Raw genomic sequence first — 26,152 nt, forward strand, 5'->3', positions numbered from 1 at the left:
AGATTTTTCCCCCTTGCTTCTATTATGCTATTAAAACACTGTATATTCTTATTAGAATATTAGAGCTGAGATAGATGCTGCACTAATGAAGTCAATTGAGTATGTAAAGCACAATTCTCTGTGAAAAGATGATACCAGCATTATACCAATAATTGCCATTTTAAAAGCCCACACGTTTGAAGAGCGTGGGAAAACAAAACAGGCTATTATTTCCATTACGCCATGCACTGTGATAGACTTAATACTATTCACTGTGGACTGTGACTCTACTCACACTACCAACCAGGGCTAGATTCAATTATTGTCTATATGGACACATTGACTATATTTATACCGGTTAGTGTTAATGTACCTTATATCTAACTATGAATTGTGCAAAAACGCTATGTGTGCCTAACAGTTCACAGCATATCTTGGGGAACCATTCGACCGATCAATTTGCTTATCGCCAAGTTTCCGCAAGGCCATGCGTGATGTGCCCGGTGTGCCGCTTTTGAATTAAATTCCATTTAGTTTTAGTCACATTTTAGTCATCTGAAATGTTTTAGTTTAGTTTTAGTCGACAAAATATCGCAAGATTTCAGTCGATTAATTGATTCGTTGATTTTGGCGGGCCTTGATGGTGTCGTAATGCCTGATCTTACACTAGGTTGCAATAGCCGATCTACAGGCTCACAACGCACTGCAGCACGAAGCGTTGTGAGCTTGTAGATCTGCTATTTTCAGCATGCAACCAAGCATAAAATTACAATGTCTACTGGATCTCTTGTCCGCTAGTCCCTCAGTAACTAACTAACATTTTAGTCTAGTTTTTATTTGAGGAAATTGTCAGTAACTTTTTAGTCATCATAGCTTTAAAAAGCTAGTTAGTAGAGTAGTCAACGAACATTTTTCGCCATAGTTTTAGTCGACGAAATCAACACTACAACTACTATGATAACACTACGTAGTACGTACTCTAACAACGGGTACAACAGGTATTGCATAAACGAATAGCATGCGTTCCCAACAAGCATCATTCCAAAAAGAGCCTAGTACTGGGCCTAGGCCTATAGTACTGTTAATATACTGTTGCACTTTGAGTACACTACTGGTACTCGTTTCCTAATCACTAATCATAATTTGTTACTGTAGGCCTATATCTGCACTGTGTTTCATAACTGCTGTACTGCCATGACAACTGTATTTCGCCCACGGTATCAATAAGGGTCTGTCCGTCTGTCCGTCTGTCTACTAGCACTTCACTTATGTAACACACTTGCAAACACACACAGAGACCAAAACTGTATTTCGCCCACGGTATCAATAAGGGTCTGTCCGTCTGTCTACTAGAACTTCACTTATGTAACACACTTGCAAACACACACAGAGACCAAACACTCAGTGAAAAGGTCAGTGACATGCATGACCTGTCCGATTCCACGATTTGCGTGGAGAGGTTAATTTGTAACTCATGAATACTAAGAATCCGTGAGCCTGGCGTTTGGCGTTAAAACCACTTTCCACCTGGCGTCCCCATTGGGCACATCATTTGGAAAATGTTCAAAGATGTTCAAAGATTTGCACAATTCGCTCTAAGCTTGTATTTCATCGCAATGTATAAGGCAGAGATGAAAGGAACAAATCATATAAAATGAAATAGTACAGACCATGTACATGTGGAAACCTGCCTTTACATCGATGTTCAGTGGTAGCAGAGGAGATTAAAAAAATAATAAACCACAATCAAACACCGCGAGGCACAACCGCACAAAGACAACATAACAGTCTCCCCCGTACCTATTACAGTTCATTCTTATTTACAAAAGAGAAAGTGGTGCAAATAAAAGGACGCGTTTCCTTCTACTCGTCAGAATGCAAACAGACGAGATGAGTGGCTGGCAAACGGCCTGCCGCTCCGCTCCTGGGCAACTAATGAGTGCAAACAAATCAGTGTTCTGTCTGTCCCCGAGTGGCTCCAGACCTCGTCAACTTCCTCAGGGAACCACCTGAGCTCACGTCTGTTGTGACTAATTTGCCGTTTCTTTGATCGCATCGCTCTGTCAGGTTGTTTGTGTATGCTTCGCCGCTTTTTGTTATTTAAATTAATACCTTCCTCTCCACCTCTGGGTCGGAATTCATAGAACTCTCTGGGAGAAAAATATGTAAATATAAAAAATGAAAATATGAACTTCTCAAACGCCATCAGGGTTATTTTCCCTTTACTATCAGATAAGAACTTTACCTGGTATTAAGCTTACATCTTTATGTTTTTTTGGAACGCTGAAAACAGAAACAATCACATTGAATCCTATTTTAATTACACATGTTGGAAGAAAACTACTATTTTGTACAATGAAAACCATGTTATCACCCATCAAATCAAATCCTTTGTATATGTGAACAATACTCTCTGATTCTGATCATGGTCTCCCTCGGTACCTTTCTACTAATAGAGGTAAATAAATAATATTCTGGTTGATTACATTTTCATTCAAGTCATAACATCATTGTACTAGTTTAACAACTTTAACTCTGGTGTCCCTAGACCCTATTTAGGGCAAGTCATTACTGTCGACATTTTTTCAAAGGTTTTCAAAAAACGACATTTTCACTTTTTTTTTAAAGTCATTTCTCCATAGGTGGGCCAAGAGGCTATGGCTATTTTGGGGTCCTTGGCAAGTTGGCATGGAAAGATTTGTGAATCCCTGCCTGTACTAATCTAACCATCGACCTATCTACCATCTACCAAACAGCATCTGCCTATGCAGACCTCCAAGTAGAGCAGCATGAGGGTGGATGCAGGGATCACGCGAGAAGCCTTCCTCCCGGCTCCAGCTACGCCCCCCAGCCGGATTACATGGACGACGAGGAAGACCATGATCTCATCAAGCCCAAAAAGCTGCTTAATCCGGTCAAAGCCTCCAAAAGCCACCAGGACCTCCACCGAGAGCTTCTCATGAATCAAAAAAGGTAACGTAACCCGTACGTGTCCCGACTCCTGTGTAAGTGTGCCACTTCTACAGTCTCAGTACCACATGCGTCAAACCTCATCTCCTTAATGACCATATATGCTTTATCTCTAGGAGTAGTTTAACCTATTCTGTGCATGTCATTATAGGTGACATGGTAGAATTAAAAGGTTAAAGGACCACTTCACCACTTTTCAAACTATCTTCATATAATAGGTCCTCACTAATAATCTAAAAAAAATGGCGCAATTTTTTTCTACTCGGTCTGTGTCTCATAGGAGGGCTGTGTGCAGGTCAGAAACTGTCTTCCAGTGACATCATCGATGGGGAATACAAGCGAATAAAAACTGCAGGCTTTCTAGTCCTGAAAGGTTGCAATGCGAAAATGGAAGCCATCGTTCTCACGATAATGAAAATCTAAACATTTTTGTAAAATAAAACGTGTTAAAAAGATTATCTACATAATGATGATGTCACTGGAAGACGGTTTCTAAACTGCCCACAGCCGTACTATGAGACACAGACTGAGTAGGAAAAAATCGTGGCATTTTATCATGATTGTTAGTGAGGACCAATTATATGAAGATAGGTTGAAAAGTGGTGAAGTGGTCCTTTAACATATAACAAATAGTGGTGACAAGTTGTGAGCTTTTGAATTGGATAGCTATTTTCGCTATCCCTTGTATGACAAAGATTATATCAGTATTTTATCTAAGGTCTTGGAGCGGACAATAGTGAACAGGTTGGACACATTTGTCCTAACTTCTGACAACCAACATGGCACGACGTGACGTGAGTGTGTATTTTTTTCGCTTTAAAAAGGACATTTTTGATTCATGTAACAGACATAATAGCACGATTTGTATGTGTTTCACGCACCCCGGGTCTAAGGCCTTTCTAGTAGCCCCTAGAGGCTGGCACTAGAGCGAGGGCCATGGGGTCACCAAAATCAGTAGGATACATCCTGCAGTCTGCCTATTAGATTATGTAATGTCTGCAACGTTGACATTTTGGCTAGAGGACAGAATCACAGGGTCGTATAAATAGTTAGGGTTCTTCCTCCAGGGAACATGAATACATGCAGCAAGTTTCATAGCATTAGAATTTGAGATATCTTGTGCAAATTATAGGCCACCAAGGGGTGGCAGTAGAGGAAAAAGGCTACCGGGTCTCCAAAATCAGTATAGCGCTCATCCTTGCAGAGGGAATTCATTTTCCTTGCAATCTACCCATTAGATTTTGAGATCCTGTGAGCAACTGCAAATTTGACCTAAGGGTGGCGCGAGAATAACTAGAGGCCATCCTCATGAAACTCCACATATTACTTTGTACGTCGATAGCGAAGATAGCGATCTACAACAAGCATGTCACTGAATGTCACGTGAGTTGCAGACTTGCAGAACGAGCTTGTAGACTGGCTATTTTCGCAGAATTTGCCTATTATGACGTGCCTTTTTATATGTTTATTATGTGGATGTGGTAAAACAAGTCCAATACTGAGTGAGCTCTGGATTTTCTCCTAGGTGTTGAGGGTCAGACCAATTTTGTTCTTAATTTGGAAAATAAATTGAATATTCTTGACAAGTGATAAATTCCTCAAAACAATTTCAACTGATTCATCCCATAATTTAATCGCCCTAATCTAGGTGCCATTGCCAGTAACATTCATGAACGTTTCATATAATTAAGCAGCTTTCCTGTAAAGTTGCTACAGAGATACAGAAAGATGGTCCACAAACAACTCCAAAAAACTCCCCTCTCTGCAGTCTATTTATGAGCAGGCTACATTAAAACAGGCTCAACAAATCGTCAGTGATGTTACCCATATTTTAAATGGCGAGTTTGTACTTCTGCCCTCTAGGAGAAGATAAGAACCAAAGTGTACTAGCATCAACCAAGATGTTGAACGAGGCTCTGAAACAGCAGTAACTGTGTGAGGCTAGATTATCCACATCATGTGTGCCATATGGTGTAATGTTGTGTCTCCCTCTGTAATGTATTTTTGTCTGTCATTGATGTTTTATGTGTGGCTGTAGCTGGGGTGAAAGCCCAAGACAAATTTCCATTGTGGACAATAAACCTTGACCTTGAAGCTGGTCATAGAATAGATATGAAACTTGGACCACTCACTCTGACAAGGTGTCACCCTAGTCAGAGACCGACACCCTAGTCAGAGAGAGACAGACACCCTAGTCCAGGGGTTCTCAACCCGTGGGTCGCCAAATTATTTTGGGGGGGTCCCCAAATTATATATTCCTAACAATCTCTGATTTTCTGGCATGTGATTGATTACATGGACCAAGCGTTGCTTGGCAACAGCATGCCAACGTACAAAACTAGCGATGCTGCATTGTTGGGAAGTTATCCGATCACACTTACTGAAGCACTTCGTCTCCATAAGGTGAACAGTTGGCGTGCCAGTAGCTTCGGAGACCGCAGGCCTTTTGTTTTCAAAAGAAAAGAAAACTATTTCAATTTGTGGCATACAAGAGCAATAACGCTTCTCTCTCTGCTAATTACTGAAGCCCAGCACCTGTATTCAATAACGCTTCTCTCTCTCTCTCTCTCTCTCTCTCTCTCTCTCTCTCTCTCTCTCTCTCTCTCTCTCTCTCTCTCTCTCTCTCTCTCTCTCTCTCTCTCTCTCTCTCTCTCTCTCTCTCTCTCTCTCTCTGCTAATTACTGAAGCCCAGCACCTGTATTCAATCTCTCTCACAAACTTTTCTTTCTGGTGTGAGATAAACCAACAGCATCATCATCTGTAAGATCACTCTCCAACATGTATTCCCGCAATTGCGGCACTTATTTTTAAAATAAATTACAAGGGAGCTGAGTGTACAGTACAGTAGCTCTGGCAAGCATCTTGTGCTTGTCTGCAAGGACAAATTAGCCATTGGGGCCGTCCGTGGCCCAGGGGCCGTTGGCTCTCAGGGGTCTTCTGGGAAACTGGACAGCGCGGTACTAGGTTTGACGTCCTGAAAAGGGCTCCTGGGGCCCTTCATTGGCCATTTATTTTGTTAAATTGAGATAAAAAATATGATAAACAAAATTGTTGTGCGCACGCCTGCTATGGGGGCCCTGCAAACATTACCCAGGGGCCCTGGTGGGGGTTAATCAGTCCTTGCTTGTCTGCTTGAAATGTAAACTAAACGCTCTCCTTTAGTCACTCTGGATAAGGATAATAATGTGTTTCAGACCAGGGGGGGGGGGGAGCAGCATTCTATTGTTAATTGAATTGATCAGATGTAATCTTACTTAAATCGATACATGCCTAACATTTTACACAGATCTCCAGATATGTCAGGGCATGTGGCATCAACCAGCTGTGATGTTGCCGTCTGAGAAGACGGGATTTTGTGCTTTTTAAATTACTACACCTACTCACATCATCTCTCCTCTAGCATGAATTGATCATGTTACATACAGTGCATTGATTTAGAAAAGTGAGAAGCTGTATCTTTGATCCTGGACTGCATTTTAAACTATTTATAGAAAGAAAGAAAGAAAGAAAGAAAGAAAGAAAGAAAGAAAGAAAGAATCATATACCAATCTACATATTTATCTTGATAGCAGGCCTTAAAACATTGAAGTAATTTTGAGTAGAGAGAGAGGTTTTGCAAGATAAGTGCTAATAACAGTGACATTTAAAAAATGATTGCATATTATCAAGCATGTCACGTGGGTAATAATCCAGCTTTCTAGAGAGTGCGAGAAATAGATAAAGATAATATAAAGAAATGTTCAGTGGGGATCTAAGGACATATCATGTGTAAGTAGATAACTTGTTTCATACAGAGACAGAGATCAAGACAGAGATAGAGAGAGAGAAAGACATCGAGATACAGAAAGATGGAGTATAGAAGTAAGGAGATAAGCCACATAACTAATGTGCAGTGGGAGTGGAAGAATTAGGTCAAGAATAACGAACTGAAACTGGGGAACAGAATCCTGGCAATGTCTAAGAAGGGGCCAAACTTTTTGGCCAATCCTTTCTCTTAGGTCGCCCTCAATCATTTCAATTTGACATTACATTTCATAAACTGGTCAACAGTTGACGTGCAGTCATCTGCTTTGAGGAAAAAAAATATATATATTTATTTTTCCCTTTGTTTTTGCCTCTGGGGGCACAACCTCCGTTTTTGTGTATAACAGCAACTCGGGTTTGGCAGTCAGCCGCGGGGGTGGAGCTTCTTTTCCATCCACCAGCTGTCTAAAAACTCGGAAATTACGTAAAACACAGCTTCTGTCTGCCCATGCGGAGACACGCAGTGTCACTTCGCAACGTTCAACACGACAACTCAGTGTGCTCAGTGGCGTCTCTCATGGCTCAAGTTTGCTAGAGACGGCGCCCCTCTGTCGAGGTCTAAAACTATACTTTATCGGCAGAAAAACTAGTCTGCGGTTGTTGGGAAAATAGCAGATGGAAACGACGTGTTTATTCCTACTAACATCATCGTTACATATTTAAGGCTGACAGATTCTGCTGTTATATCTTGAGAGATTAAGGGTTTACTAATCTGTGGAAGTTGTACATTCAAATGATCAAGTAAGTTAATAGCAGCGTTAATTAGCAATCAATGTATAGGCCGTCAAATAACTGCCTGAATTACTCGACATAAAATAGCAGTGAAGATTGCCATAGCCTCATTCACATGATGGGACTAATATTCTTTGATCACAACAAACTTCAATAAAGCCGTTATCTAATTAGTACATCAAACATTCCACTTAAACAGTTTGTATAGTGGCACTGATCCTTTGTAGTACAACATTGTATCACCTTACATTATGACGCCATTGTTAGTGTAACGGGTAACGCTAACGCATAATACAATATTAGAACAATAAGATGTGATCTATGTGTTATGAGACAAAAACCCTGGCCTACATACTTTGTTGACCCCCAGGGGCCACCCACAAGCTCACAATTAGGGCTGTAACGATGCGATACATGGACAATATTGGTTCATTCGTTGGCGATACAATCTAATGATTTAAAATCGATACAGTAACTATTTAAATTACAAATATCCCTATTGTTAATCTATGCTTATTAATTGTAAGAAAGAAAGAAAGAAAGAAAGAAAGAAAAAGAAAGAAGAAGTAGGAACATCCATGTGAAAGAAATGGGGGAGGCTTCAGAATGATGTCAGTGGATGTCACAAAGCTGTGTGGTTTGAGAGGAGAAACAGGAGCCAGGGATATCTGTGAGGGCTCGGTAAGACCAGGGTCCCCAGTGACCCAGAGGGATATCTGTGAGGGCTCGGTAAGACCAGGGTCCACAGTGACCCAGAGGGATATCTGTGAGGGCTCGGTAAGACCAGGGTCCCCAGTGACCCAGAGGGATATCTGTGAGGGCTCTGTAAGACCAGGGTCCACAGTGACCCAGAGGGATATCTGTGAGGGCTCGGTAAGACCAAAGGTCCACAGTGACCCAGAGGACAAGGCAAAGCCCTGTAGCGCTCCATTTATACTTGGTTAACTTGTGCGCTGTGTCATGCAATGAGAAATCGTCGATCGACCAGCTCGAAATGCTCAAATTGCGACGTGTCGTGAGCTTGTAGATCGTATAAATCAGGGCTTAAAGGGATATTTCACTGTGTTATATTTCACATGTTTGAAAGTGAAATATCTTTAACAAGTATAGTTCAATGCCTTGGGAAGCCATTTGTGTATGAAGTGCAAATTCACAAGCGCAAGTCCTTTATTTATAAGTGGAGTGTAACCAACAACAGACATGGCTTCTAAACAGTGTGTGTGTGTGTGTGTGTGTGTGTGTGTGTGTGTGTGTGTGTGTGTGTGTGTGTGTGTGTGTGTGTGTGTGTGTGTGTCATCATTTCTATAGTCTTATTCACTTTTACAGGTTCACAGGGCCTTAACAAAGGAAACAAACCATCCCTTGTCCTAACGCCCTAAATTGAGTGAAGAAAACTCCCAAGACAAATCCCTTGGCAGAAAAACAAACCTTACAAGGACGGTATCTCTACACAAGCATACGCAAGTGAAGAACACCGGACTGTCCTCATTTAGCGCTAAGGTCAGGGTAACTTTCAGGGCTTACTTTTTGGTCAGGGTTAGAGAATTAGAGAATGGACAGAATCAATGAAAGGTCCTCACAAGTATATTAGAACAGCTGTGTGTGTGTGTGCGTGCGTGCATGCGTGCGTGCGTGCGTGCGTGCGTGCGTGCGTGCGTGCGTGCGTGCGTGTGTGCGCGTGCGTGCGCATTACAAGTGTGTTTACTTTGTTCAATTCAGCGTGTTCATGTTCCAATGAGACTGATGGGGGACAGAATCGCTAATTAGCATCATGTTTATTTGCCGTGTTCAGCCTTCGCACATTTATGGAACAGACAAACTAAATGAACCAAAACTCTAATCATCATCTCTTCCCTCAGTTCTGCCTCTCCAGCCCAACTCTAATTAAAAGTGGTTACCATGCCTCCCCAGACTACACATCAAATCAATTAACAGCCACACACGGCAGAGAAAAGGAAGGAGACAGTGTGATGTGGAAAGACATCTAGAGAGACACTGTTTTTTATCCTTCTATATAGCTGCTTGCAATTGTGAAACAGATGGCAATTATCTCACGATTTAGCAGTCAGGGAGAGTGGAGTAAAGTCTTGCTTTTTATGTACAGAAGTAGTTACTCCAATTGATTAAAAAAAAACTCCCATGTCGCCCATTTCTATTAGGAAGACTGGAAGAGTAAAGAGACTCTGTTAGTATAGTATATCGTATAGTTTGTGAATAGCCTCTTGGTCTTAACTCTCTGTGGGAAATACCTCCACTTGGATTGGATCTTTTTGGTCTATAGTTACACAGGCATCATCCATATTAGTCTTGGAAACTATTTCCAAACTTTATTCGTGGTTTTGATCTGAAGACAAACAGCAGAAGTTTCCGACTAATGATCATCTTTGTCATGGTTTTCAAAGCCACTTCCGCCTTATTTGTTCTTGTATGCCAACTTTGCCATATCGGAGTCCTGTATTGTTTATTTGTGATTATATTCTACTGCAGACATCAGTTCTGTGAGAAGCAGTAACCCCTGCATTCATATTCATCCATTTGAAATGGCATACAGTAAAGCTACAAAGGAAAACAAATGATTTTGGAAGGAAACGCATACTGAAGGCTCACAACCATTTCTTGTCACGTCATTAAATATAAAAGTGCATTTCATCGGAGAGAAAAGAAACACAGACAGGTAGTCAGACATGGATTGGACTAAAATCTCTCTCCATGCCATAGTCTGCATCAACAGCTGACTTCCATTTTCATTAATGACAAGAGTGCCATCTTCTGGAGAATTGAACACACTGACCCTCAATAGCAGACTTCTTCAAAGCCAGGATGAAGAAAGATAGCCTACACAACATGATGTTCCCAGCTAAATGATTGATGCTAGGAACCAAATGATCCCTTAGGGGTCCTGTATCTCTGAGTGTGTATAAATGGTACACTCAAAGTAAAGCAAAGTAAGTGCTACAGGATGAGGTGTTGAGTTTTCAGACTGTGCCATAAGATGTTGAAGGCAACGTGTTGAACCGGTTGATTCAGTGCCATATACCACTGCTTGTCACATCACATGTCATTGTTTATTGCATGTGGTTTCATAGTCTGTCTGTCTGTCTCATTCTTTCTCACACTCTATTTTGTCTCTGTATTTGGAGGAAATCCAGTTGTGTAATGTACATCTAAGTACATTTACTCAATTAATGTACTTGTACTTACTGTACAAATTAGAGGTACTTTTTAATTAAAATGCAATTCCCTGAATTAATTCGACATGTTTAGTTTCTAGATTTATATTATTAATTTATAAAAAGTCTAAATCAACTAATGTATAGTAGCTTATACTATAACCTACTCTACCAGCTGCAGTATTAAAGTGATGAAGACAGAATGACACATAGTTAGAGAATGGAAAGTCAATAATAAATAACATGATACTGAAATAGATTTTCTGCATAATAACTACGTAAATCTTTGCCAATTAAGTATATTTTGATATGTACTATTGTACTTTAACTTAACCACATGTCACTATTCTACGCATGACTTAATCGGTTAATAAAACATTAATTGAAAATGGAACTCATAATGGTCAACAAAATATTATAGACTTTAAGGTTAAGTAAGTAATTTTGAATGCAGGACCTTTACTAAGTAAAGTCCAAATATTGTGGTATACATGAATTACGTTTTCATTAAGTCAAAGTCACAACCCTCTGAGAGTACATGTGTACACTCTCAGTTACTGTAGGGGGGACCTTGAACTCAAAAAAGTTTGAGAACCACTGACTTAAGTCAAAGATCTGAATACGTCGTTGCACTGCTGTTCAAATCTAACCTGTTGACTGGTCCTGGCTGGGATGCAGGGGCGGTGCTAGTGTGGAGACCAAGCCGGAGTTGCAACGCGTGCTGCAAGCCAGGAAGAGAGAACAGATGATTAGACAGAGGAAGCAAGAGGAAGAAGCCAGGAAGAAGATCTCACCTCTGGAGCAGGAGCTCCTCAAGAGGCAACAGAAACTGGAAGAGGTACTTGTTTCAACCAGTGGTGGATACTAACTATAAGTGCATTTACTCATGTACTACTGTATGTTAGGTACTTCAGTTTTTCTTTACTTGAGTATTTCCATTTTTCCAATACTACTTTTCAATACTTTATACTTCTTCCCCACGAAGACGCTAACCCTCACGCAAATATACATATCTCACTGAAAATATTATACTTTTTGACAGCTTTGGTTACTAGTTACTTTGCAAACAATATTTTACAAAACCTCGTTTTATACTTTGGCTATTCTAAAATAGCCGATTTACAAGTTCACAACGTGTCGCAGCAGCAACACTCAAATCTGTGTATATTTTTTAACTCGTGTTTCAGCCTCAGCTTCTTTCCTCAACCCAATATTGTCCTCCGTTTGTAATCTAGCTGGAGAAGCAGCAGGAAAAGGAACAAGAGGAAACCCTGAAAGCTCCTGAGTTCGTCAAAGTCAAGGAGAACTTAAGACGGACATCTTTTCACGGTGAAGGAGAGAAAGAGGTGTAAAGAGCAAAGAGTCTGAGGTTTACAGCTTGGAATATCCCGGTAATTGAAAGCACAAGCATGTGTGTGTGCACACGGTACTACTGGCATGGCCTCGTCTGTCAGTTGAGATGTACAGCTTGAGACATCAGCAAGGAAATGTTAACAAGGACTGCTCTCCCCAGCAGGTCACGGAACAATGCCTTAACTGTTACACTAAAGGTAAATAGGCAAACAAAGACAGTGTCTGGGTTTTTGAGTTAGGAGCAAGCAGTCTCATCCCCGCAACAGAAATGTCGAGAGGGTGTAATTTTGCAAAGTTGCACGACATAGCCTATATGCGATAATCATTTAGTTGCTGCTAGGTAGAGAAGTGAGATGGCAAATAAGGTGGCAGCTACAGTATTCATTGCAAGAGCGAGACATTTTTCTCGTTTAGTTATTTTCCTGCATTTGTCTCTTCAAATGAAGTGCAGTTATAACCTCCATATAACTCCCATCATTGTGCCCTATATGTGCACATGAGCTGAGCGCATATGGATAACGGATAACTATGTATTTGCTAGACGATTATGCAGTAGGCTATCTCCACCCAACGTGACAGGATGTGGAGGGTCTAACCATACATAGCTAGTAAGTTATAACAGTGCTAAACAGTGAAAAGGATGCTTTAGCTTAACATTAACCTGTCTGTGTTTGACACTGGAAATGTTGTAAGTGGCTTCATCCTACTGTCACAGTGTATGTATTTGTCTCATCGTGATTGCACATTTTAAAAGGTCATTTCACCACACAGGGCTTATTTACAGCTGACTTTGATGAAAGCTCTGGCCGAAGGTTATTCTCTCAAGTCCAGATGTATTGTCATGACAGTGATTTTTATTTTGTTTTTATACAAATTGTTTAATTCATGAATTTGGTTGGCAGTTAACACTCGCGGCTTTTAAAACCAGGTGAAGACCATGCTGAATGAAATGTGATGTCACTGTTCTGTTTTCTTTTCACTTGTTTTTTTGTACAAAATGACAAATCAGTGAAAATCTAGTTTCGCCAAAAGTCGAGAAAGGAAATTAGTTGAAATAACCGGAAGTAATTTCAAACCAAAAATATGCATGATGTCATATCCATGAGTAAGAAAGTATATTCATTGTGAAAATCTCTCTGGGGATTGGGGAATTACATTTTCCAAGCTATGGCCATAATGAAATGTACATGACATTAACCTCAGTGTTTATTTAACTTTGTGTTCTCATGTCAACGACATCCATGTTAACAGCTCTGAAACAATGTTTATATCAACACTTGCTAAAACAAATGATTGCCACTGAATAATCAATAATTAATAACACTGGCAAAATTGCTGTCCAGGTGTATTAAAGATTAATTACATTTTTAATACATAAATAATTCACACGTGGAGTTTTGAAGTAAGTTCTGCACTGACATCCTGTCTTTAGCTGTGCCTTCCCTTCCAACAAGCATCAACGCAATGCCATCATCATCAAATCATAGTGTCATAATTAATGCACTTAGGACGTTACATGATTTGATGTTTAACTTGTTGGCCTCCGAGTATCCCACATTTACATTTTCCACTATAAATAAATTGTTACTATTCCAGGGTGAGACATGTAGACCTACCCTGCCCACTATACAATTTATTTTCAGTGCAGCCACACCCCAAAGAATGTAGGTAGTAGGTACTGTATAATGTGATAAACCAGAGCCACTATATTCAAATGTCATTCATACGTACTTTATGATGATATAGTTACTCACTGGACCACAGCTATTCACTTACCCCAACAGACAGGGGAAGGAAATGGTTCTCGATCAGATACAGGAGGATTCTAAAGTCCTTAATTACACTTGTCACTCATGTAACTTTCTGCCATTAAGTGAACACTGAGCTGCCATTGATTAGACAGGTCAATGAAGACAGAAGATGCAGGTAAAAGACTGTAAAGTAAGCACAGACAAAATAAATATGTGTTACCATCTTAAATTTGATGCAGGAATGATCACATTTATCTCATGTTCTATTTTTTTGTTTTGTTTTTAAGATATTTCTTTTGGAGGGGGGGGGGGCTTGATATGCCTTTATAGATAGTGAAGTGAAGTTAGACAGGGAGAAGAGATGGGGAGTGACACGCAGGAAAGGCCCTTGAGATTGGGACTCGAACCCCCAACGCGCTGTCAGGCTGTATACATTAGCATTATACATTAGTATACATTAGAGCCTAAGTGCCTGGACAACTATAGGCCAGCAGTCCGGCCCATCTAATGTATTCTTGATGAAGCAGGCTGGTCAGTGAAACATCGCAGATCAAAAATATCAGTGGCTTTTATTTCAAACAATGATACTGTGTATATTGTAGAATAACTTTCACTGATAGATATTCAATTAAGTGAGAACTAGAACCTTTATTCTCTCCCTCACAGTCCTAGAGACACAAGCCATCACACACTTGTATTAAAGTGACAAGTGTAACTAAGGTCTAATTTGAATGAGTACTTGTGTGTAATAATAAAATAGCTATGTTGCCCATGTTTTATTGCAATCATTTGAATAGATTTTAATGATTTCCTCCTGAAATAGCACTTTAGAATGACATGGTGTAACTTGTGTACAGTTTAAATCAATTATGATTGTTTTTATTATGCAGCTTTTTCCTAATTGTATCATGTTTATACCTTGCTTACAACGTATAATTATTTGGACATCTTACTTGTATTAAATTAAACATTTGCCTTGATTCCTGAAGCCACTTAACTGTTTATTGATCTATAGATTTTAATCAGCCGTTACTTTGTTATTCACTTCACAAAGCGTGTGCTATTTTTGACAGTCGCAAGGCCTGAAAACGATATCCTTGTATGAAGGGTGAAGAAAATGAGCAAGCATGCACCAGGGGCTTTAAAAGCCAAATTGTATCTTATTATCAAAACATTTGCACAACCTTGTTCATTTATTCGTTAATTACTTGGAACAATGGAATTCGCGTTTCTTTTGAGGCCTGGTGGAAAGCGTACGCAACACCCCACGTTTTAACATAGATTGTAATGTATATGCATTAAAATGTAGGCATTTAGTGGACGTTTGGATTATCCTTACAAGTGAAACATTGGTAGCTCGTGCTCTGCTTATTCCAAAGTACATAAACAGTATCACCTAGAGCAGAGGTTCCCAACCACTGGTACTCGAGCCCCCTCTGGTGGTACACAGAGGAGTTGCCCAAAAAAGACAGAAATTGAATGAAATATTTACATTACTAGAGGTAGTTCTTCTGACCAAGCAATTGGTTGAAATAGGCTGTCCAGCCATGCTGAAATGAACATGAAAACGGATTTATCACATTAGTAATATCATCAGTTGTACCGATTAGTGATTAGACAGTTTTGTCAGAGCAGCAGCATTATTGGTTTCTCTCCTGTGTTAACTGTGTATAGCTGAATAGGATGGGGGGGGGTCTACCCTCCTGTATTTTAACATCAGTTATTATGGTGGTACTTGGAGAGCCAGATATTGTTTTCTGAGTTGGTACTTAAAATAAGTATAAAAAGGTTGGGAACCTCTGCCCTAGAGTGAACCTAACATCAGTCTTACTTGTTCTTCGTTCCCAGTGGAACATAAGGCTGTGACCATCTGCGTCCATCTGGTCCCATCCGGTGCAGCATGTTGTGCCTCGCCCCATGTTAGGTTTTCCATCTTCAGTTCAGAGGTCAGAGTTCTTCGCCGGGTTGTTTTTGGCCTCCCTCGTTTCCTCCTTCCAGGTGGGGTCCGTCCGTCTCAAGGCTACTTCAGGAATGACAAACAGATTACAGCTTCCTGTCGCAACTTTTGCAAAGTGTGTGGTTGCCTCACTCTTGAGTGTATGGAGCATTTTAAATTTGTTTTAATTCTTGCATTTTCATCTTCTGTTTATGTATGCATGTACCTGTATGCATGTAGCACCCAGTCAAGGAAGCACAGGTTATACATTTTCAGGCTAAGTGATTGTTCCATGTTGGAAAGTCTTCCCCCTGAATTTAACCCATCCTGACTATTATGAGAAGTGAGCAGCCACTGGGCAGTGTATATAATTATTATTTTCACTTTTATGTACAGTATGTATAGCATTCTTGTAGATGTACAAGTACAATGCTAGTAATACTATGATTCAAATATGATGTAGGAGGCATAGTGCATAATGTCCATACAACAGAAGACTGCACAATAAAAAGGGGGGGAAAGTGCAGGATTGTAAAAATTACTTCATTTGACAACATTCTTTGACAATTGATAAGGTGAGCTGACGGGCATTGGAGAATTCCAAAAGAGGACAGAGATCATTTCCAATTTGATCTTGGAATATTCTACATAATATAATACCAATGAGGTTAGATTTTCTCTGGGTTTTGTGTATGTTTTCATTCATTATACTTTATCACTCATGCTGTTCAACTTGTTTTGACAACACTTCAGCATAATGATGCGTTATTGATATTGTAAAATAGTGATTCACACACACACACACACACACACACACACACACACACACACACACACACACACACACACACACACACACACACACACGTTACGACTCTACCAACGTGTGTAATATATTACCCATTTGCCGTTTCCACAAAAGTTAGTAGCCTTACATACTATTCATATTCCATTATTCTAGTATTTGAAGTAAAACAAAAAAGGATGCAACATATATTTACATTAAAGGAGCTTTTATTTAGACAAGACTATACACATTTATGGAAAGGAGTAATGAAATGTATTTAAGGTTTCTGGGTGATTTGTGGCCATTAAAAACAGGTACAGTATAACATTTGAAATAGCAGTGACTGTTCAGACCAAGGATACAGCTCACATACTGTATATTCACAGGACTATTCATGGCCATTTAGGAGCTTTGTGCATTGGTACAATAATAAAGCAGAAAAATGTGATATACTGTAGCCCCATACGTATGTATGTGTTATTGACACCCTTTTAAAAGGATCCCTGGCTAATGAGACAGATATGTCTTATACTTGCCCTCTATAACTAAAATTACAAATTAATAACACCATAAATATTTAATTGCTTTCATAAATAGAGAATCTTTCACTCAATAGGGACTGCTCCCGTTGCAATGTGTGGTCTAGCCCAGTAGAGTTTGTGCTGCCATGGGGAGAGGTTGACACCAGTACCTCTCAGTTCTCAGTTAAGTTGTTTTGAGTTATTTTCTTTATTATTTCACTATGTTGTCCAGGCCTGGAACTTAATTAAAAACTTATCTTCACCTGCAAGTCTGCCTCATGTCCAATGTGTCATTCTAAAGGTTTTATTACTGACAAAACAGCCGATCCACAATCCCACTTGGTAACAATCACCAACTTGCGACAGGAGCAGTCCCTATTGAGTGAAAGATTCTCCATTTATGAAATAAATAGAATATTAAAATTTTAGTAATAGAGGACAATTATAATGTTTTAAGACATATTTGTCGTATTAGCCAGGGATCCTTTTAAGATACACCGATTTACTTGACCTGAAGAAAATCTCAGAAGCATTCATTGTGTGCATTTCATAAGCAAAACATGATATCCCCAAATAAGATCACATGCATGCAGAGATACATGAAACCTACAACCAAGTTATTAATACTGTGGAACCCTAACCAGAGGAGTGTCCTTTACAGACATAAAGCCCAAACCAGACCAATGGGTCGCCAATGCAACTCCTTGCAAACAAAACGGTTAACTTTGCGAAAATGTCCTCAAAGTCATGCACCCAACAAGCTTTGAACTGAGCAGATTAGACTTTCCATTACAGAGATATTTTGCCAAAACATCTTGAAAAACTGCCATTTTCGCCAGTTTTCGATTGACTTTTGGCCACTATCGCCAAGGTCGGACGGCGACAAACTAGATACCTGAATAAAGTTCACTTTGAGGCTGCATCCAACCCCCCTCCGCCCCCCTCCCCCACTTAGGAAACTAGCGTTTCTCATGCAAATAAAGCTCCTTTGAATTGCGTCGACATGTGCCACCATGCACTGATGTGCAATAGGACATAATCACACCGCTGTGCTAAAACCGGTTTGTAGCGTCTCGACCCATTGGTGTGGTTTGGGCTTTAAACAACTCTCCCCATACAGTATATAAATATAGAGACACTTCTTTCTAACTGCATAAGATAAAATCATGATGAACGTCACTGCATTGTCAAAAAAGACAAATTTAACTAAACTTTCAAGAGATATGTCATACAACGGTCACTCTCTTTTCTGAATGTTGTTAAGTTTTACCAGAATAACTGGACACTTATTTTTATGTATAAAAAGACAGAACAATTTACATATAGGGAAAAGTACACTGTAGAATTATAAACATCAGGAAAATTACTCAAATGCATCTACATCCTCCTAGGTGGAGGTGACGTTTGTATGACTCCTGCCAGACAAAGTATCAGGTCAAAGTGGTCAACCCACTGGCAACAAACATACCTCCAATTAGTCCAGTGTGTAAAGTCAAGTTTCAGCATTCATGTTCAACTATGTTTTACAATTTGTCCTATTTGAAACAATTAACCAAATTGACACTCGTTGCAATAAAAGCCTGGCACACATACAGTACATACTAGAGCTTAAGATCTCTGCCTGAACCCGAACCCATTACGGGTTGGGTTGTTCTTTTTTCCCCCCTCTCATATTTCACAGGCCCGGGTTTAGGTTTTAAATTTACATATTTGTTCCAAGCCGTTTTCATAAATAAAGTCAGGAAGAAACCCGTCCTATTAATTAAACCAATCATACATATTACTGTACAATATAAGATTGAATGAGAAAAAGGTTGCTGTCAATTTTGAAAAATCTTTAGTCAGGTTTGGGCAAAAATAAAAGTATCAAGGTGTGATCTTGGTTGGGTTTGGGCTTTAAGTTCTAATGCAAGCACACCTGCACAGACAGATATGCAGTTTTATCATTCGTCAGTATACAAACACTAAGTAAATATAAAGTTGCACCTTTTGAGTGCAAGAGGGCACTACCTTTTAGGCCTTCATGTTAAGGATAACATGTTAATGTTATCAACCAGGAAATGCTTGTGTGAATGAATAATATGCATCGTTTTCCTGTGCCTCCTGGCAGAAATGTGTTCTCCAGTGAGCACACCTAGTTTCTTAAGACTCTGAAGAGACAGGAAACCGAGGGCAGAGAGGAGAGAAATACGCGAGACAAACGGGAGTCAAACCTGTGGCCGAAAGGAGCACATGATCTGTGCACTGCAACTGGCTGAGTCACCCGGGCTATATTGTATTCTATATTAAACCGTTTAAAATTGTAGGAAGGATTTGATTTGTAAAAGAAACAAATGGAAGGGGCGATTGAAAGAAGAGGGCCTAAATGTCTATAATCCTGTAACAGCCTATAGTGGGGCCCTTTTACCTTGGGGGTGGCGGGCCTACACACACTGTGGAGGGGTTCCGGTATGCCAGAGGGTGAGCCTGTGTAGAGAAATACGAGAAATCACAAACATTAGACTTGCCAGCACACTTGAACAATAGTAAAAAACAAAGCCACTTAGGTGGAAACACACTGGCAAACAGCAGCGGAAATGGTATAGCAGAGCCATTTCCACTGCTTGCTATATGGTTCAGAAGCGGTGCTGCCGACTTAGCAAGCATTGTGCAGCAGATCAGCGATACTAGTTTAACTTGGTTCGTCACTTAATGATAATGAATATTATTTGTATTGCACTTTTCATTCACAAGGAATCCCAGAGTGCTACAGTATAGTACATGGTTAAAAACACATAATTATTTTTTTTTTAAACCAAGAAAAAGGTCAAGCGCAAAACGGTCACAACCATTTAACACGAAAAGGCCTTCCGAAATAGGAATGTTTTCAGGCCTGTTTAAAAAGATTCCACAGTCTGCGGCACTCTAAAGTCCATGGGGAGGCTGTTCCACAGGTGAGGTGCTGCCGAGCAGAAGGCCCGGTCCTCCATGGTGCGCAGATTGGTATCTGGAACCTGGAGTGGAACTTTGTTCGCAGATCTGAGGGTATGGGTGGAGGTTGTTTTTGGAGAGTGGATTTATTTCTGTAGGTAGGGAGTGTATGCAGTTGTATGTGATTAGCAGGACCTTGTAGTTAATCCTGGCTTAAAGGACAACTTATTTTGTTTTAGCGATTTTTGCTATTTCTGACAGGGGGGCAGGGGCATTCGAACATGTTGTTAAATACATCTTTATTTACAAAATATTATGGCGATTTCATTGAATGTGAAGGTAGCCTACTGGGGGGAATAGGTGTCATAGGTTCAATGTCAGTTTGACACATTCAATAGACCCCGTGATCTTTTGCGGTCTAGTAGGACTATATTAAATAATAAAAACATTTAGTAAAAAAAATACATATTTAGCCCCATGTTCGAATGCCGCCGCCCCCCTGTCAAAAACAGTTAAATTCCTAAAACGAAAGAAAGCATCAAATTGGAGGACCTCAAAAACAAAACAACAAAAAATTATGTGGATCTCGGGGATACATATGGAAAAAAATGACGTGGCTAAATACGGAACTTGGACTTCATATGACCAGTCTCTGGCATCAGTCATAATTTGATGTCAGTCGTCTATGAGATATCTATGACGCATGTACTGCGTGACTCCGAATTTGGGCAAGGTTTTGCTGTGATTAGAGCGCTATTGATTCCATTAACATTTTAACAAGTTAAAGATATCAGAAAGTGTCCAGTAATGTGTGGACATGGACACACACACACACACACACACACACACACACACACACACACACACACACACCTTTTAGAGTCCTTTATCTTCCTGACCCAATGCTTCGGTCTTCAAAGATGGCAATCTCAACCTAAAGAACAGTTTGTTAAGGGGGAAAAACTGCAAAAACATAGTAGCACTTGTAGAATTGGCTACAAAGTTATACGTTAAGATCCTTACCAAATGTTGTCAATAAAGTCTGTGATCTACAAAGGCTACAATATAGTTTGTTCTTTTTTTTTATACCACTAAGGCTTATCTGGAGTCAAGCTTCTAATTGTCTGTCACCTTCATCACCACCCTCATATCAAGAAAATCTGAATGCAAAGTACAGTGTGCTCTTCTTTTTTTTTATATATATATTTTTTTTATCCCACGATTTTGTAACCCATTTTTCACCCCTGTGTCAATCATCTAATGTGATCCTGGGCTCTACACACCCTCCACCAACCTAGTCCCCATATATGGGGGACAAGGGGAGAGCAACGGACTTGAACTCATGCTTCCTTCATGCCTGAGTACAGTGTGCTCTTCTGAGAGGAGCATTGGTATTCAGCCATCTTCCGCTAAGTCCCGGGTAGGACATGAACGTTATGTATTAGCGCTATGTATAAGCTTCAACACACTTGCCACTCGGCCAGAAAACATGTACACGTAACTAAGTTGCAGACTGGGATATGAGAACATTTCTGTGACCGAGTTGTAAGGCCATGGAATTGCTTGAGGGAAGAAAATACATTTTCAAAATATCTTGATTGGGACCAAAGCAATATACCTGTACCTTAGAGCCCCGCCGTTAGGATGGCTAAATAGCAGGTTCAACCTTGAGTGTAAGAAGAGACTACATCTTACTTGTAATTATTTTACCCCCCTTTGAAGTAGTTTATTAATCATTTCTGTGAACATAACCATGTGATCCCTTTCTTTGTATCTTATCCTTCTTAACCTATTGGTTTTATACCTGTATATATGTTGTGTGTATCTTAATTATGTGCTCAACCTATTGGTTTTATACCTGTGTATGTATGTTGTTTGTATGTCTGGCCTCGTGGGGAAAGATGGTGGGTGGGTGGGGAGGATTGGGAAAGGAGTTGTGGGAGAAAATGTTAATGGTTATCATTTATGAAAATGCAGTTTTTCCAATAATACAGAATGAAGGATACGACCCTGAGGCCTCTCTCTATGGGGTCCGTCAGTAGCAATCCCCTGGGTGCGTATGTCTTCTCATTCTGATCCTTTATGTACAGCGCAATCTTCTTTAGCACCTACATGAAGAGAGAGCAATTCCCCTCAGAATAATCACTGTAGTGTACACATGATCATATATAGATAAAAAACCAAAACATTGTTGGTATATGCAAGATGCAGCATGCATCATGTACTGTAGGGCTGGGTGATATGTACAAAATCAAATATGACAATATGTTTAACTAATAATTATATTTATATAATAATATTTATTTTCTTTTTGCATTAATTAAAACCAAGAAGACAACTTATTCCATATAGAATATAAGATAATAAAATATCCCAAAGAGCAAACAATATCTAGTCTCATATCAGGTTATCGATAAATTGATATGTTTCCCAGCTCTGGCACCATGCTATAACAGCATTACCTTTTCATAGTGCGTCTCCATACAGAGGAAGATGGTGTAGGCAGTGACACAGGCTAGGCAGCCCTCCATGTAAGACTTCCTCCCTACTTTCTCTGCCTCTGCATACAGGTTGTTCAGAGTTTGGATGGTCTCTTCAAACTGCTGCTTGTCAAGCTAAAAGCAAAAACATTGAACACATATTTATAGGACATTTACATCTATACAAAATCTTAAAAACATGCAACATTAAGTCAATATTCATCACATCTATGCCAAGAATGCGCATACCCTAGACTCGAGATCTGAAGGGAATTTGGTCTGGAACTTGCATATGGTTCCAGATCCGTAGTCTCTCTGGACAAAAACCTTGGAGGAGACAGTCGGCTGCTGGAGGTCCTGTAAGCTATGGGTCTGGAAGAGAAAAGAACATAGATAGATGGAATACTTCATTGGCAGTTAAAAAAATTACAACGGCGTCATCAATTTTGAAAACGCCAATGTGGACTATAAACAAAAAAAGCTGATTTTTTGGGGGGGATTTCAGGGCTGTAGGGAAGGCATTGCACAGAGTAGTGGCTGCATAATAAAATGCATTTTTTCCCTTGAGCGTCCCAAACCAGGGGCGTCTGGTGACGCTGTAGAAAGGGAGGGTTTTCTCGGTTGATAATCTAACCGGCCGGATCTGGATAATCAAGTCCTTGGAAATGCAGGTTCCACGCAGAGATTCCAGACTAAAATCTATGTAGTGATATTCGTCTGACCATGCCAGGCTAGTAACACCCAGGATTTGAACCCGGGTCTCCCCCGTGCTGTAAGGGACAATTGAAGTGTATCTGTTCCCCAGCTTACAACCCTAATTCTAACCATAATCTCTTTGTAAAGCTGGGAACATAGAACCCAGGGAACATAGGAATGACCCCGGGACAATACATACCGGTAGCCATCTTATCCACTAGTAGTGTTCCAAAAGATATTAAGGTTATACCTAACCTTATTCTTAACCTCAGTAAAACAGTACCAAAACTAACCCTATTCCTAAACCCAGTACTATTATGCTATACTAACGGCTAATTCCGGTTACTATGTTCCATCCATCTTCAACCACTTATCCGTAGTCGGGTCGCAGGGGCAACAGCTACACCAGAGTGCTCCAGACTTCCCTCTCCAGAGTAACATTAGTGACTTCCTCCTGGGGTCTCCTCCCAGTGGAACGTGCGTCGAGGACCTCCCTAGGGAGGCGCCCGAGAGGCATCCTAACCAGATGCCCGAACCACCTCAGCTGGCTCCTTTCCAGGCGAAGGAGCAGCGGTTCTACTCCGAGTCTCGATTGTGTGACTGAACTTCTCACCCTCTCTAAAGGAGATAGTAAGTATGTTAACCACTTAAACCCTCTATTCTTGGCTATATGGACCCGAGTACTTGTACCGTTTTTCCCCGTCTACAACAAATGTCTTTGCCAAAAGATCATGTAGATCAGCTAGTTTTGGCCAGGAGACTGAGAGACCAACACGAAATGTCTCCCCCAGGCTCCAGCCATGGAGAGATTCTACTTTCTTTATTGTCCATGTACTGTGTGATCTGTTTGTTTCCATATGTTGTATGTATATCCTGATGACAAATTTCTGAAAGGACAAATAAAGTATCCATCTATCTAGGCTAGTGGATGTCGAGCCCCTCTCGGGACCCCCTGGGTCAGCTCATTCTATCGTGTGACGGTGTGACCCATGGGGTCCCTGTTCGGAAGAATGTTTTCTTATGCAAATGGTGGAACGCAGACATAAATACAGTCGGAAACGTCGTCTCTGTGGCGTTTGAGTGGATGTCTAACCTTAGTGTTACACATGGACTACTGACACCGACGACTCTTCAATAGAGCTGGGCAATATCATATCATAATATATGAGATAGAGATACCATAGCAATTTTGTTTTGGATATTAGAGTAGACTAACTGTTTTTCGAATTGAAGATCTGATCATTTTGAACATTTTGCGAACATTTTAAAGAAAATTGATATCACAATGCCAATCTATGTTTGGTCAAAACATTTGTCCATATTATCCATATGCACCCAGCCCTGCTGACTGCTGTAGGCCTACATACTCACAATGATTATACAGTCCATAGTACTGCTGTGCTCGGAAACCCAGAAGTCTGGAACAGACTTAAAATGTATTTTATTTTTAATAGCACAGTGCCTATGCTATGGGCAGCAGCATTAACAATAACATTAGCCTGCTGCTAGCCTGCTGCCAACATCACGGATCAGTAGCCTAGCGCCTAGCCAACTTGAGGCTCACTACTTCAATTCAAAGAGATGGCCAAGTTGGGCCAACATCAATCACTGATCTGTTTTCCAGCATTGCTCACCAACACCAACGTTATCTCCGTTTCAAACATGCTGGTAAGGCTAAAGGCATACCAAACAATTCTGGCTAGGCTTAATATTGCGCTATCTACTGACAGACAGGAGAACGTTACCAACAACTATGACTGATCTCCACCAAGAGTCAAAATATCAGTATTACCAAAACGAGTTCAACAGTTCAACACCGTACTGGCTTTTGAGTTGACTATAGGAAAATAAAACAATATATAAATACTTCACCTCTGCCATGTTTTGGTTTTATCCCTGTCGCTGGTCTGATTTAACCACTTCCGCGTGTGTTACACCGGACTTGGTGACCTATACTATCTAGAGACGCGTCAGCGTGACAGCGTGACCAGGCTTTGCACCTCGGCCAGTTTGGCTGACCGTTCCAGGTTTCCAGAGCTTGCAGAGAGCTGATCAGAATCAGATGCACCTGCAAATGCAGCAATGCAAATTTGGACTGTTCCCCAGTGCAGCTAGGCAGAATGCACATATGTTCACTGTACAAATCACACTATGGTGCATATTCATTGTATTCTGCAGTGCAAAGGTGTTATTTCATGTTCTGTGACTTTAATTTCAAAATAAGTCAACTTCATCACATTTGGAAGTAATCTGATCATTTTATGATGCAAATAGTCTGAAAAATACTTATTTTCTTCCACATATTTCATTGATAGTCTTGCAATTTGATATTTAAAATTGATATTTGACAAGGGCTCCTAGGCTAAAATCCTTTAGTATGTCCTAAAGAAGTCTTATACATGCCAAGATTCTAAAAAATAATAAGTGCACTAATTAGGCCCGACTGTGACCGGGCCTGCTTTCAGCCCGGATCATTAATTTGCGCATAGCTACAGGAATTGATTTGCGTTGCAACAGCGACCTCAGGTGTCATTTTACAGAGGCTGCGGCTGAAAAGTAAATTATCAAATCAAACTATTTTATAGCACATGTAAAACGTCTGTAGTAGTAAACAATGAAACCATACAAATGAGTAATTCGATCACTTCGGTTGACATCCCATAAGTTAATTTTACAGTAGGTTACACCAGCCTTTACTTTATATAATAGATATTGGATATACTATATAAGCAAAGCAGTGATGGATAATGTAGACATACTCAACCCCAATAGCCCACTTGTCTATAGTGATACTCCTGGGCAAATACTCCACAATAGCCTCTTTTACTAGAATTATAAGTACTTAATTTTAAATATATACAGTTGGTAGGGCAAGTAATTTTCTTTAGTTAAAATAGCTCCATTGCAGTTATTTTACTAGTGTTTGTTCAGCAACAGGAGGCTCCATGTCTCAAATGCATTCATGTCCAGATACCAATTTCATCAGATCAAGTGATATTGAAAGTAAAGACAAATGTACAAATGGCAACACGCCAAGAGCAAATACGCATAGGCCTACTTTTA

At 40.1% G+C, this 26,152-nt stretch overlaps 2 protein-coding genes across 3 annotated transcripts in view; one reads left to right on the forward strand and one right to left on the reverse strand.

The window, feature by feature from the left end:
• The window catches only part of LOC308325103 (protein FAM107B), a 38,682-nt gene extending 23,942 nt beyond the window's left edge, over positions 1–14,740 (forward strand). For both annotated transcript variants that reach the window (XM_080777507.1, XM_080777508.1), the window contains 3 exons: positions 2,736–2,952; positions 11,334–11,493; positions 11,891–14,740. In XM_080777507.1, the coding sequence (XP_080633633.1) occupies positions 2,736–2,952; positions 11,334–11,493; positions 11,891–12,007 (494 nt within the window). In that variant the 3' untranslated portion in view covers positions 12,008–14,740. The remainder of the gene's footprint in view (positions 1–2,735; positions 2,953–11,333; positions 11,494–11,890) is intronic.
• A 2,686-nt stretch (positions 14,741–17,426) lies between these two features.
• LOC308332363 (golgin subfamily A member 7-like) lies at positions 17,427–25,039 on the reverse strand. Its single transcript, XM_080788226.1, has 6 exons — positions 24,962–25,039; positions 22,643–22,765; positions 22,376–22,528; positions 21,920–22,021; positions 20,787–20,847; positions 17,427–19,469 (listed from the first exon to the last, which is right to left on the reverse strand). The coding sequence occupies exons 1-5, from the start codon at positions 24,968–24,970 to the stop codon at positions 20,800–20,802; spliced, it is 435 nt and encodes a 144-aa protein (XP_080644352.1). The 5' UTR covers positions 24,971–25,039; the 3' UTR covers positions 17,427–19,469; positions 20,787–20,799.
• Positions 25,040–26,152: the final 1,113 nt, after the last annotated feature.

The sequence above is a fragment of the Protomyctophum bolini genome (assembly GCF_963924005.1).
Source record: "Protomyctophum bolini genome assembly, chromosome: 2".
Classification (NCBI taxonomy): domain Eukaryota; kingdom Metazoa; phylum Chordata; class Actinopteri; order Myctophiformes; family Myctophidae; genus Protomyctophum; species Protomyctophum bolini.

Excerpts from the sequence above, each read along its gene's own strand:
- LOC308332363 (XM_080788226.1), bottom strand. Across the intron at positions 22,022-22,375 it reads TGGAGACGCACTATGAAAAG|GTGCTAAAGAAGATTGCGCT; the intron begins GTAATGCTGTTA and ends CTCTTCATGTAG. Across the intron at positions 20,848-21,919 it reads TAGAGAGAGGCCTCAGGGTC|GTTGAGATTGCCATCTTTGA; the intron begins GTATCCTTCATT and ends ACTGTTCTTTAG.